Source organism: Podarcis liolepis, assembly GCF_965112155.1.
Source record: "Podarcis liolepis genome assembly, chromosome: 1".
In the NCBI taxonomy this organism is placed as follows: Eukaryota; Metazoa; Chordata; class Lepidosauria; order Squamata; family Lacertidae; genus Podarcis; species Podarcis liolepis.
This window is the reverse complement of record NC_139554.1, coordinates 67,465,781-67,480,251: the sequence shown is the minus strand read 5'-3', so window position 1 is coordinate 67,480,251 and position 14,471 is coordinate 67,465,781. Positions and strand designations below refer to the sequence as shown.

General features: G+C 44.0%; 1 protein-coding gene and 1 long non-coding RNA gene across 4 annotated transcripts in view; one reads left to right on the top strand and one right to left on the bottom strand.

The window, feature by feature from the left end:
• MICAL2 (microtubule associated monooxygenase, calponin and LIM domain containing 2) overlaps positions 1-14,471 on the top strand; it is a 185,209-nt gene that overhangs the window by 143,928 nt on the left and 26,810 nt on the right. For 2 of the 3 annotated variants that reach the window (XM_083476265.1, XM_083476257.1), the window contains 3 exons: positions 5,779-5,968; positions 8,600-8,772; positions 11,558-11,635. In XM_083476265.1, coding sequence (XP_083332391.1) covers positions 5,779-5,968; positions 8,600-8,772; positions 11,558-11,635 — 441 coding nt within the window. Of the gene's footprint in view, positions 1-5,778; positions 6,036-7,364; positions 7,383-8,599; positions 8,773-11,557; positions 11,636-14,471 lie in introns of those variants that run through there. The other variant, XM_083476268.1, reaches the window with a different exon arrangement.
• LOC310695180 lies at positions 544-5,767 on the bottom strand. The gene is made up of 3 exons (XR_014519967.1): positions 2,750-5,767; positions 2,344-2,389; positions 544-1,226 (listed from the first exon to the last, which is right to left on the bottom strand). It is a non-coding gene; the product is annotated as an uncharacterized lncRNA (long non-coding RNA).

Genomic DNA, 14,471 nt, shown 5'->3' with positions numbered 1-14,471 from the left:
AAGAAAGCTGGAAGTCTGGCAGGAAAGACAATCCATGTGCAGCACAGCTCTCTGTGCATCACTCTTGCACCATATTGCTTCCTTTCCCATCTAGATTTTCCTGCCTTCAGTTGGGCTTCCTCCATTCAGCTGCTTGATTTACCGTATTTCCTCTTCCCTTCCCAACACTCCATTCCCAGCTGCATCCTTACACAGAACTGTTTTCCCCCTGCAAGTGTAGAATTGAAGCATGAACCTGCCTGTGTGAGAGAGAAAGAGAGAAAGATAGGGAGCATCTGTCTTGCATGCAAAAGGTCCCAGGTTCAGCCCTTGGCATCTCCAGGTGGAACTGGAAATATCCTCTGTCTGAAGTCCTGGAGCATCACTGCCAGTCAGCGTAGACAATTCGCAGTGCAAACTAGATGGGCTTTGGTCTCCTTTTGAACCCTGAAGACCAACATATTTATTTTGGAATAATAAAATAAATATGGCTGCTCCTGCCAACCTAGCAGTTTGAAAGCATGTCAAAGTGCAAGTAGATAAATAGGTACCACTCCAGCAGGAAGGTATACGGTGTTTCTGTGTGCTGCTCTGGTTCGCCAGAAGTGGCTTAGTCATGCTGGCCACATGAGCTGTACGCCGGCTCCCTCGGCCATTAAAGCGAGATGAGCGCCGCAACCCCAGAGTCAGTCACAACTGGACCTAATGGTCAAGGGTCCCTTTACTTTTTTAATATATCCCGCCCATCAGACTGGGTTTTCCCAGCCACTCTGGGTGGCTTACAACAGAAATAAAAACACAACAAAACATCAAACATTAAAAAACAAATATCCTATACAAGCAACAAACAAACCAATTCAACCCACAAATGATTGCACTGAATCTCTTTCGCATTGCGGGTAGATGAAAGTTGCTGGAGGCTTTTTACCATTTTGTAGTATTTGTATTTATTTGCCAGTAAAGAAATTGAGCATAGATGTCCACAACTTTACCACTGAGAAATCTCTGGAACCCCCCCCCCCAATCTTCAAGGAATTCAACTTTGTTCTCTGAACTTCAGTGTGCCTCTGTTTGAATGCTGGACTCTATACACACATTTACATATGAGGAAAGGAGAGGAGTTGGGAGCAGAAAGAGATACCCTCTGGTCACTGTAGAAGCCAACTCATGTTCTTAACAAAAGTAGGGTACTGAGCAGGAATGCTTTGCCAAGACTATTTACAGGTCCCAGGTATGCTTCAGGCAACCTGCCTTGATAGAAATCTGATAGGTATCTGAAGAAGTGTGCATGCACACGAAAGCTCATACCTAGAACTAACTTAGTTGGTCTTTAAGGTGCTATTGGAAGGAATTTTTTTATTTTGATAGAAAGTGAGAATGAAGAATCACTGCCCAGTGAGTGCATTCAGACCAATCCCAGAGTAACATATTTTTGCTGTAACTTGAAAGTTAGTTTAAGACACCAAAGGTGTCATAGACTTTGAAGACACTCGAACTCAGAATGCAAGGGAGAAACATGCTAAGAGGAAGGCACGCTTGGCAAATCCACACTGTGATCAACTCCCACCCGGAAACCAATGTCCCCACTGTGGAAGGACGTGTGGGTCCAGAATTGGCCTCCACAGTCACTTATGGACTCATTGTTAAAACTGTGTTTATGGAAGACAATCTTACTTGGCTGCAAGTGATTGCCAAAGAAGAAGAAGTCGTCTTCTATGCATTTTACCACTGGCCATGCATACAATTAGTATATTCTGCATTCTTCCATATCTGTTCTGCATATGAGTGTAATGCAAAAATTCACAGTCAGTCTGTGATTTAATGCAACCTTCGCCCAAGGAATGTTATGTGCAATTTGCACAGCTCTCTTGGTAATCACCCTGTCTTTGTAAAGTAATTAACAATATCTCCTTAGCACCCCAGCTTCTGTCTGTCTGCTGGGACCAAGATATTTACAGCTTTGTGGATTCCCTCCCTGCAGAGAGATGTCATCTCTCATTTATTCACCATGTTTACCATGGTCCTGAAAGGCTTTATGGCAGGAGGCAATAAAGATCTCATTTCAAATTTCTAGTGTCGCTTTTAGTGGGCAGAAACAGCAATACTGTAGCTAGTAATTTTATGGACAGACAGGCTTCTGCTTCTTTGTGTCTTGTGCTCTCAAAAACTACAAAAATTCGGCAAAATCAGTATGTGCACACATGTGCAGGGGTGTGCAAGTTTGCCTAATTTTGTAGAATTGCAGCACAGTTTGAAATTCCTACTTCTGAAATACTTGGTTCTCACTCTGACTCCTGTTCTCTATGCTCATATAACTTTAATTTCCTTATTTACTGACACAAAATCTCAGAAAGAAACATGGACTTTTCTTGTTGGGAATGTGCTCCAGGCCTCTGATTATTTTGGCTGTCTGTATCTTTTGCAGGGACATGGGTGGCGCTGTGGGTTAAACCACAGAGCCTAGGACTTGCCGATCAGAAGGTCAGGGGTTTGAATCCCCGTGATGGGGTGAGCTCCCGTTGCTCGGTCCCTGCTCCTGCCAACCTAGCAGTTTGAAAGCACGTCAAAGTACAAGTAGATAAATAGGTACCGCTCCGGCAGGAAGGTAAATGCATTTCCGTGCGCTGCTCTGGTTCGCCAGAAGCGGCTTAGTCATGCTGGCCGCATGACCCGGAAGCTGTACGCCGGCTCCCTCGGCCAGTAAAGCGAGATGAGCGCTGCAACCCCAGAGTCGGTCACGACTGGACCTAATGGTCAGGGGTCCCTTTACCTTTATCTTTTGCAGCACTACAATATTCTTTTCAACCAGACCTGTACAGTGTTCCACTGCAGCGCAGATTTATATGAGTGTTATGATATGCCCATAAAATGAATGCATGAAGTCTGAATAACTGAATTTACCATCCTTGAAGTTCTACTCTATAGAGTTTAATCAATTAAAGAGATACTTGGGTTATTTAAGGAGTACTTGGCCGTTTATTTCCTAATCTGGATCTCTCTACTCCAAATGCTCTGCTAGCAGCAGACTCACTGAATTCAACGAGGTTTATACTACCAGGACATAGGTAGTGACGTGTCCCATGGTGTGATGTGAGAGCACATGAGGCCTCACCTTGCTATTTTATGAAATCACTTATACACTCATTCACTCTACCCACAAAACAATACTAGTCGGTTCCTGGGTGGTTGACCTCCTGGGATTCACATGCGAGGGGACCACCTTGGGTTCTACGATGGAAGAAAGGCAGAATATAAATATAGGAATGACTATCATGGTTCTATAGAGTATTCCATCCATGCAATCTAGGCAAAGTGTAGGACACATTGAGCACATTGAACTCAATGGAACTGAAGTGTGCAGGTATATTTAGTTTCTTGGCTATGTTTTTATCCCACCTTCTGACAATGAATGTCTCTCAAAGACCCTCCTAAACTCTTTCCAGCCTGAATCAAGTTCGTGCTCAACATTGGTGAGTGAGGCTCCTTAATTGTGTTGGAACAGTAGGTTATACTTTTCTTGAAAATCACATCTGCCACTGAGAATTGATTTCCTCCCCCTTTTCTTCTTCTTCTTCTTTCACCTGTTTTTATAAACTGAGCCCTTTTATGTCTCTCTTTTGGAGGGAGAGGCCAGCAGGAAGGCATCAAAATAACCAGCAATGGGGAGGGGGTTTGTCTGTGACCTGCTGAGATTTTCTGTACTTGTAACAAGGAGTCTGGTTGCATGAGGTCAGTGAACAGAAGGACCAGAGTAGCCATACCACAGCCTGTGGCGATCATGACCTTTATTTCAATAGAAACTGGTAGCGAGAGGAAGGATGAACGATCTGAAGGGCAAGTCAGTGTCACAGTTGCAGTTCGGTCCCAGATGATGGCTCTGCTTATAGATAGGCAGCTTTGCAATATGTTTCCATTGTCAGTTGCAGAGCTTTTCAAGAGCTTGCCTTTTGTGTACGGGCCAAAAGATATGTAGGGTGGCAGTTTGAGAATGCAAGGAGAGTGCTGTGATAATTATAGGCATGGAACAGCTGCTCAAAACAGTCCCACAGGCAAACATTTGAGCTTGCGTCATAATCCCTTGTGCACAACCCTCCTCCCTGCCTGTTACGCTTCTGTTTTCTGCTATTTGGCTTTAGCCTGTCTTCCGTGTGCAAATGTGCAATTAGTTCACAGTGCGTGTTCTAATATGAACTCACACTGTTCCTGAGGACTTGTTCTCCAAGTCACCTTTTGAGCATCTTGACATTTCCAAAGAGTTCTGACCTCCTCTGTTGGTCTTTGAGAAACCATCAACACGGGGACAGAGGCATCAGCTTCTTCAGACGATGCAACTTCGGGCAATGTCCTCTGAACATCGAGGGGACCTTGCGCCCTCAAAATGAAAATATTGGGGGGGACGCAAAACTGCCTCAGCCCCCAGGCGTCAGAGTCTATATATGGGAAGCTTCCAGACAACCTGTTTATTGAGCATTTGTTCTGTGCACAGAGAGGTTATAGGATGTTGTGTCAAGCAACTGTTTCCCCTCATTTTCTAGTTCATTCCCCATCTCTTGCCTTGTCTCCAGAAGTCTGGTTTGGGGGCAGGGATTGGGTTTTGTCACACGAGAGTGCTAGATGAATTGGAGCTGTGAAACCTGAATTTGCCAGTAGGCAATGGCGAACAGAATCCCCACCCCAAAATAGTCTGCAGGCCCCCATATGAGTAAGAAGAGACATGACAGGAGTGTGTAAAATTATACATGGCATGGAGAAAGCGGGCATAGAGAACTTTTTCTCCGGAATACTAAAGTCATGGACATGTGATGGTGCTGAATGTTGGAGGGTTTGGGCCAAAAATTAGGAAGTACTTCACAAAGGTGCATTGTTGAACTACAGAGTTTGCTCTCACAAAAGGCAGTGAGGCCACCACTTTAGATGGCTCTAAAAGCACAAATTCATGGAGGTGAAGGCTAGCAGTGGCTGCTAACCCTGGTGCATAGGAGCCAACTCCTAGGGGTTGAGGGGGCTTCATCCCCCCCATAAAATATTAGAGGGGGCCGGGTCCCTCCAAAGTTGGTGGGCATTGCCATTCAAATGGTGTGCATTCACTGTGTCATGTAGCTGATTATGCAGGGCGGGGCTTACCTGCCCCCCCCCAAATATTTTATTCAAGTTCACACCCCTGTCCTGATGGCTATGTTCTACCTCCATTCTCAAAGACAGCATGCTTCTGAATACCCATCTGAACCAAAGTCATTTTGTTGCATGGCTTTGTTGTTGTAAGTCAGTCTGAGTTGCTTTTGCAAGAGAGAGAGGAGAGAGAGTCAGAAGTGAGTAAGAGAAAGAAAGAAAGAAAGAAAGAAAGAAAGAAAGAAAGAAAGAAAGAAAGAAAGAAAGTTAATTCTAGCGGGGCTAAATTTATCTGATTTAGCAACCTTTGCCTCTCCATTTTTTTCTGTAAAGAAGCCCAACAAACTACCAGTTATTTCAGTGGACCATATACCAACTTTCTGCACAAGCAACATATTCTAGGCTATTGCAGTCACATAAATAGCACCGTTCACATCTATTGTGGGCCAATTCCATCACTCAATGAGATTTTCCATGCACTGACTGTCCCTAGGACTCTCTTTGAACTGAGAACGGTTGGTATTCTACAAAACTGCCCGGCTTCCCAGAGTTGATTTATTCCAAAATGGCAGCATTTGAAACATTGCCCAGTCTTTACTGTAGCAATACCATATCTGAAGAAATGACTCGGTGTCGCTAAATACATTAATACAATGTGGCATATTTTCATTTCTTTTATCTTTCCTGTAGATTGCTTTAACTATCCAAAAGACGGACCAGCATCTCCAAAGAAGTTCAAGAACGTCCCTGAGCTTGACTTCAGAGGCAGGTGCTCCTCTGTGTCCTCTGAGTGGGCCTTGGTAAGAGTTATCCCAGAGGAAGAGATGACGGAAAACAACCTTCTGGCTGTCCGGGTTATGGTGACCAGTGATGGAAGCAGGTATTTTGGGATGCTTGGATTTGGGAACTTAAACCAGCCTATTTCCCAGCAGGAAGGAGAAAACATGGTTTAGGAGAACCCAGGCATTGTAAAGTCTGTTTGTTAAAATAAACACAGGAGGTGGAATGGGGGAAGGAAGGATGATGCACCAGGAACATTATTTTTTACAGCTGCCTTGAACCTCTTGTGGGCATATGATTAACTTGCAGGAAATATTGACATCCTACACAAAGTTCTGAGTCAGTGCTTTGGGGAGAGGGATTTAATTGAATCAAGACTGGTTCTGCCTCTTATAAAAATTACAGTATTTGAGGACTATTAGAGTTTTCAGGGAAGCAGCACATTCTAGGCCACGATTTTCATCGCCTAAATATGAAGAAGTCCTGCCCTGTTTTTCACTTTAATTACTTTCGCTCAAAGGTAGCCAAAGTGGACCAAAACTCACATCATCCATCGTCATTGGCCTTGCTGGCTGGGACTGATGGGACACAGAGCCCAACAACATCTGGAGGGGAGCACACTAGGTCCATTTATTGCAGCTCTCTTGGTTTGAAGAACCATCCAAAACCCAAAGATAGCAAAGTTTTATGAAAAAAGGGATTGGACATTGGTTAAAATGCAGAAAATATGACTAGGAGCAAAAAAAATGGGGGGAAATAAGATTTTTTTAGCCCCTGAGAACAAGCAAAACTTGTGTACACAGTTTTCATAAATAAATAATAATAATAATATTTTATTTATACCCCGCCCATCTGGCTGGGTTTCTCCAGCCACTCTGGGTGGCTCCCAACAGAATTAAAAGCACAATAAAACATCAAACATGCAAAAGTTCTATACACCTTATACATAAGCAAATAGAGAATGCTAGTGGTACAGCGATTAAGAGTATGCCTTTGCTTCTATTCCAAATTCTTGCATTCTGTATTCATTTCTAAAATGAAATAAATGCATGTTTGTTTCTTCATAATTCTTTTCGGGGGTGTGTGTGTGATGAAATTATAGAGGCAAATGGGAGGAGCAGTTATTGGAACTGGTGAGGCATTGCATTGCACTGCTTTGCAAATTGACCATTCTGTAGGCAAGGGGATCTTGGAGTGCTCTGAAAGTGTCAAGACATGAGAACTGTAAAACTTGAAGCATAGAAACATTGACGTAAAAACTTTGCAAAAGCTTCCTGAGGCACTGCAAACTGATACAACAAGGGAACATTTTGTAGAGAGGAGGGGAATCTCAGAGTGCTCTGAAGGTGCCATGACATGAAAACTGTCCAGCTTGTTGAAGTGGAGAGCAACTGGGAAGCTTAGACGATGTAAGGAAAGGAGAGAGATTCAATTCAGTTTGCATTTAAAAGTGAACCTACCTGATGTCAGGGCGGGTGTCAGGAACAGGTCAGCAGTAACTCACAAGGTGTCAGTGAAGTTAATGCTTTACTCAAAGAAACAGCTCAGGCCTAATGAGCACAGCAACTTTTCCCAGTAAGTCTTGCCCCAAAGAGACAGTTGTGAGACTGATGGTTCCCACCTTCCCATAGCTCCCTAAGTCACCTCCTTCGGTTCCTTCCCAAGCAGTCTGAGGCTCCATTGTCTTGCCTGTCTATGCTCTGCACTCTTCATGCCTCTTTAGTTTCTGGGAGACCAGGGGGGTGAGAGCAGGTCAAAGCAGAATGGGGACACCCCCTGGCATCTTTAGCAGTCTGTCTCATATCTGTCTTGCTGCCCCCCAACCCTGCTCTCCAGCCTCTGCTTCTGCCTCTGATTCTGGACTGCTGTCTGCCACAGCCTCTTCCTGCTCACTAAGCTTTGTTGCCTCTTCCATTTCCAACACCTCCTCCTCTCAGTCTGCTCCCTCTTCTTCCTCTGACCACTCATCATCATCCCACCACCAATTCTCAGGCTCTGAACCATCTTCCCTTAAGGGTTCCCCAGCTGGTGTCTCCCACCATGACACCTGATTTGTACTTTCTGAAACAACAGTGAATTAAAACACAGCCATCCTTCAAAATTCACATTTCTCCAGCGAAGTAATGTGTACAAAAATGCATGTATTTGAGTAAGGGGGTGTGTGCATATACTAATTAAAATAGCATAGGAAATAACGTAGAAAACACATTAAGGGAAATTGACTTGCAAAAATGTGTGCATTAGGCAAAATTGCACACAAAAGCATGTAAATTAAACTAAAACGCTGATCAATTTTCTCGAGTTCTTTTAACACCCCCCCCAAAAAAAATATTGGGGGAAAGAGAAGCTGAGAGAAACAGAGGCTGACAGATCCATGCATCTCTAAGAGAATGTATCCTGTGGCATAAGAAAAGCCCACCAGTTTCGATGAAGAAACTCATGGGTTCCCATCAAGCTTAGTAAAAATATCTATGGTGTGAAACAGATTTCTGTATTAAATTCAGACTGCCTCAAATTCCTGGAAAATGCTAAAAGTAATTGAAGAAGCTAGTGCCTCTGCAATCAGTGCTAAGCTACTGTGAATATTTAAGTTGCAACTGCTCAGCACTTTCCAGTGACCCATGCTTATGAAGACAGAAGGGCAGCTGTGAAATATTTGACGGGCAGTTTTGTTCCACTTGCTGGCCATGTGCTATTATTGTGACAGGTCTTTCTCTTTTTTGCTTCTTAGCTCAGATCTAGAGCCTGATTTTGATGGGGACGCATCTATCTCTGAAAGTGATGAAGGGCTGTTCCCATTGCCTGAGCCAAGGACCAGTGCCCCATCCCTACGAAAGCCTCTGTTGCGGAACACAAGCTTGGGGAAGAAGGAAGAAGGCCATGAAAAGTCGAAGGCTGCAAATGGCAAGTTCTGTAACAACTCAATCCATTCACGCCATCAAGGGGTCATTCAAAAGCTCTTGTTGTCCAGAGAGTGATTGGATTTAACTGTGCAACTTGTGAGTGTTGGGGTTCCAAATTTCCCAAAGCTTTTTAGCTTTCAGGAACTTGGCCTTAGCTTGCCCACACCTATGGTAGTCAGGAGGAGAAGAGGGTGGAGCTCCAGCACCTTAGATCTGCTGAAGTTAGAGTAAGTTAGATCTTCTGAAATGCCTAGCTCCAGAACTATTAACAGTTCATGAGCCTGTCATCTTTGGTAACTGACCACTCTAACCAGATTCCACTGTGACACAGCCAATGGCGGTCAGAGGGACTGTTACTCTAAAGCACTGCTGGGGAACCCTTGGCCCTCCAGGTATTTCTGAACTACAGCTCCCGTCAGTCCCAGCCAATATGGCCAAAGGTCAGGTATAATGGGAATTGTAGTCCAGTAACATCTTGGTGATCATAGAATGCCCACCAATACTCAAGAGCAGAGGTAGGAAACCTGTGGCCCTTCAAATGTTGATGAACTGCAACTCACAACATCACAGGTCATTGGCTGTGCTTGCTGGTGCTGATGGGAGGTGTAGTTCAGCAACATCTGGAGGGCCAATGGCTCCCCACACCTGCTCTAGAGAGTGGGGAGGGAATTGTAGAATTAAAAAGAAAAACATCACACAATACATCCAAACAACTGAACACAACACCGCAAAAATGCATAGGCCTGAATTTTCATGGTTGCAAGGTAAGTGTCATTAAACACAATAATACTGATAGAATCCTGAATAGGTTTCATTCTTGTATTTTTCCATTATTTTATTTTTATCCTTGTTTCGTTTCAAAAGACCAAGGTTTCTCATTGTGACCTGTAACCGCTCTGCAACCACAGGATTCTCCAGTTGCCTTTGATGTGAAATTGTTCAGAGAAATATCAAGTGGAGGTTAATTCGGTTTTTTGCTCTGACAGCACATTGCAAACATAAATTTGCAGAACAATAACTTGATAAAAAAGGCAATATTTTAATCCAAGCACCCCAGGCAAAGAGCCTTGTATGAATTAAATTGCTGTTTGAATAACGATTATCTTTGGAAATGCAACAGGGAACTGAAGAGGTGTCCAGCTGAAGACGACCATGTGTAATAACAGCAAAAGCCTTTCTCTTCTCCTTGCTTTGTTTTGGCCAAATAAAGCTCAACTTTTTTTCCTCAAGATCAATCTATGTTACAAATGTTCCCCTTAGCTTGCTGTTATCTTACCTCCAAACTCTTCCTTGTCATTGACAGGGTCACATGGTACATCATGTATTTTCTCCCTTTTTTGCTCCTTAGTTGCCTTTTATATCTCTGTTCCACCCCCGCGGCTCTGTTGCATATGCTTTCTTACTTGCATTGTTTGTTTGCCTGCGCAGTGCAACTAGCTTTATCCTGAAGCATATTGGAAGAGTTTTGTTTATTGTGCTCTGCATATTCCCATGGGAATGGTCATGGTGATAAATAACTTCTGCAGAGAAAGATAAATGTTACATTTTCTCCCATAGTTATATGAAAGCCCACAAGGAAGAGAAACAATAAGAGCCATAGAATCTACAGTGCACAAAACAAGCTCTTGTGACGCAGGATTCTGTGAAAGTTAATCATTTAAAAGTTGAACAGCAATTCCAAGGAGTTGAGAAGTGGCACTTTCTGAGGAAACACTGGTTGGTGAACGTTGCCCTCTAGTGGTTAATAGGCACTTTCATATTGATCTGCATGCCTGCTCGGTCTTGCAAGTTGCTGACTGTAAACCTATGCTTGAAAAACAGAAATCTTAACTATATACTCTGCTGGCAGGGATGAGGAGCAGAAGCTGTCCCTCTCTAGATGGTGCTGGACTCCAGCTTCCATCAGCATCACCCAGCATCACCCAATGGTCAGGGGATGGTGGGAGCTAGTAGTCCAAACAATATCCAGAGGCATGAAGATTTCCTGCCTCTGCTCTACTGCTTAAATTGAAGGCCTTTTCAGATGACACTAAAGATGCAACCAGTGCTGTTTTTCTGGGGAAAGGTGTGCCAGAACTCACTCTCGCTCTCTTAAAATGGGAATAGTGCCCACCTGAGAGGTGCCGGAACTGAGTTCCGGCTGGAAAAAAACCTCTGGATGCAACCCTATACAGTGGTACCTTGGTTCTCAAACTTAATCCGTTCTGGGAGTCCATTCGAAAACCAAGGCATGGCTTCCGATTGGCTGCAGGAGCTTCCTGCACCCAAGCAGAAGCTGCATCGGATGTTCGGCTTCTGAAAAACGTTCACAAACTGGAACACTTACTTCTGGGTTTGCGGCATTTAGGAGCCGATTTGTTCGGCAACTAAGACATTCGGGAACCATGGTTCCAATGTATATATTTATTCAGAAGTAAATCCTGTTACGTCCTGGAAGACTTACTCCCAGTGTGTATACTGGATTGCAACTGAAAAGTGCTTTAACCCTGCTGTTTTTTTGCATGTATATAAGTTACTAATGGGAAATGTCTGATCTAGATAGTGCAGATCTAGAGATTGTTGGGTGTTTGATTTGGAATTGCCAATGTGTTACAGTAGCTCAGGGCGGGGGGCGGGGGGGATATGCTATTCTTGGGACCATGGAACTTCACTTCCAGGGCAGGGAATGGAAGCACAAAAGGACATACAGTTGCTTGACCCTTTAGTGAAACCTCTATTCATTCAATATATTGTTTTAAATTTCTTTCAAATGGATCATTTTAAAGTGTCCTTTTCCATCTCTTTAGCTCTTCAACGAGCCCAGAGTCTTCGAGAACCTTCTGCCTCAAAAAAGTACCAAAACTGGAAGAAGAAAATTCAGTCAAGTAAGATTTAGAATGGGTCTTAACTGTTTTCCTTTCCGCTGGTTCCCTGCTCCAAATCCCTTTCCTCATGAGGTTTTCCCCTGCTGGGGTTTCAAATGAATGATAGTCACATGATTGGTTCTCCCTTCTGGCCCATCCTGCATCTGCAAAACATACATGTGTTAGAAGTTGGAGTCCAACAGCATCAGTGGAAGAGCATCTGCCTTGCTTGCAGAAGGCTATCCATGGCCCCTAACCCTGATGCCTATGTTCTGCTTCCACTAGCTTCTGAATGCCAGGTGCTGGAGGGGAGAGTTCTGCTGTGCTTGGTCCTGCTTTTGGGCTTCCCAGAGGCATCCATTTGGTGTCTGTGACAACCACATCCTGTGCTAGATGGGCCTACTGGCCTGATCCTGCAAGACTCTTCTTATACTCTTACAACAGAAGGTCCCAGATTCAATCCCTGATATCTCCAAGTCAGGTTGGGAAGGTCTCCAGTTTGAAACCCCAGAAAGCTGCTGCCCTAGATGGGCCAATGATCTGATTTGGTGTAATACAGATTCCTGTGTTCTTGTGATACTTCTCAGGTATCTCTTGCCTGTGGTCTGTCTTCTACTATGTACATGTGGACCTCTCAGCATCCGGGAACACACTTGCATCTCTGAGCAAGTTGCTGTCACAGTGGCATGCCCATTTGGTTGGCACAGCTACATACAATCTCTGAAGCTGTTATTCGGCTTCTGCAATGCATTCTACATGGGGCTACCTTTGAAGGTGACCTGGAAACTACAACTAATCCAGAATGCGGCAGCTAGACTGGTGACTGGGAGTGGCCACTGGGACCATATAACACTGGTCCTGAGAGATCTGCATTGGTGCTGACCTTTAAAGCCCTAAACGGCCTTAGTCCTGTATACCTGAAGGAGTGTCTCCACCCCCATCATTCTGCCCAGACACTGAGATCCAGCGCCGAGGGCCTTCTGGCAGTTCCCTCACTGCGAGAAGTGAGGTTAGAGGGAACCAGGCAGAGGGCCTTCTCGGTAGTGGCGCCTGCCCTGTGGAACACCCTCCCATTAGATGTCAAGGAAATAAACAACTATCTGACTTTTAGAAGACATCTGAAGGCAGCCCTGTTTAGGGAAGTTTTTAATGTGTGATGTTTTATTGTGTTTTTAATATTCTGTTGGGAGCTGCCCAGAGTGGCTGGGGTATAAATAATAAATTTATTATTATTATTATTAGGCACAATAATTGTGAGAACTTGCCAGAGCCCACTTCCTATAATAATAATGCTGTTGTTAGTAGTAGTAGTAGTAGTAGTAGTAGTAGTAGTAGTAGTAGTAATAATAGCATTAAGAGTAATAATCCTGACTGCAGCTTCCACAAATAGTTTCTATTTTCTTCTCCTTTTCTGTAGTTTCTTCCTCTTCTACTGAAGTTTGTAAGACCAGTTTTTGTATAGCTGTGCCTTAGCCTACTGGTTAAAAACCAACAAGAGGCAACACTTTAACAATCTTTTAAGGGTAGGTGGGGAGCAAGCCTACTGCCAGTTCCTTTTGCAGCTTGCTCATTTACACATTTGTTTAAAGCTTTGCCTATCTATGTGTGTAAACCTCCCATGTGGGTCTGGTGATGAATCTCCAGAGGGAGCTAACAGCCCACCAGAAGGAGATGAGTGAATTTTAAGAAAATAGCAAAGCCCATCTACTGACAGAAACCAGCTCCTGCCCCAACCACAGTATTTTGATTCACCACCTCCGCCCGCCATTGTCTGAAAAGCTGTGGTTTTAATATCTTTGTAAAATTCACTGTGTCTAGAAACCAGAATCTTCAACATGGACTTGTCACCCAGGCCAGTGTGTGTGTGCGTAAGTTCAGTTCACTTTTCCCCCCCTTAAGTGAGCGCATTTCATGATGTCAATGTAAGAATAAGGGGAGCTGTAATCTCTTCCAGAATCAGGTTAGAAGTGCAGTCACATAATATTCAAATAAGCCTTTAAAGTGGATCAGTCAATCAAACAAACGAACAGGAACAGTTTTTCTGTTGGCTTGTGGTGAAGCCGAGTTCCTAAGGTTCAGGTGTGTGTGTCATCTGAATTCATTTGCACCTGTTCATGCAAAATTCATCTTTCTCTCCGCTAAACAATTCCATGGCTTCCCCACCTCCACAAGCAGCCATTTGCAAAAGCTAATCTGATGCAGGTGTGCTTCAGTGCTTTTGTCTGGGTTTCCTGCTTTTGGCACTAATTTGGGTGCCATGATCTAATGAACTAATGAAGGGAGAGGAGGGGTGCAGCTGAAGAAAATCACATGTTTCTGCTAGAATAGCAAGGTGGTGTAAGTGTTGAAGCTTGGCATATCTATTGCAGCAGATTGCAGAAATAGTCTGTTAAGACGGCTGGTTGAAAGAATAAAGAAACTTAAGGTTGGCTACACCTGATAAGCAAATCTATTCAGAGTACATACAAGCTTATACAGGAGCAGATGGGGCTCATTAACCTGCAAGGTAGTCAATCTAAGAGAAGGAAAACCCTAATCCAGTGATGGCCAAACTTGGCCCTCCAGACTACAACTCCCATCATCCCTAGCTAACAGGACCAGTGGTCAGGGATGATGGGAATTGTAGTCCCAAAAATGGCTGGCGGGCCAAGTTTGTCCATCACTGCCCTAATCCTAAACCTCCACTGCCTTGCACTTATGCTCCTTCATGAGAAAGGCTTCAGGAATAAACCCTGAGGAACAATCTGTATCCATTGGCTTGTGCAACTTCTTTGGGAGAAGCAAAGGCTAAGGAGTAAACTCTACACAAATTGAGAGTGGAGTCCCTAAGACGGTTGGATGGCATCTTGTATGCCTC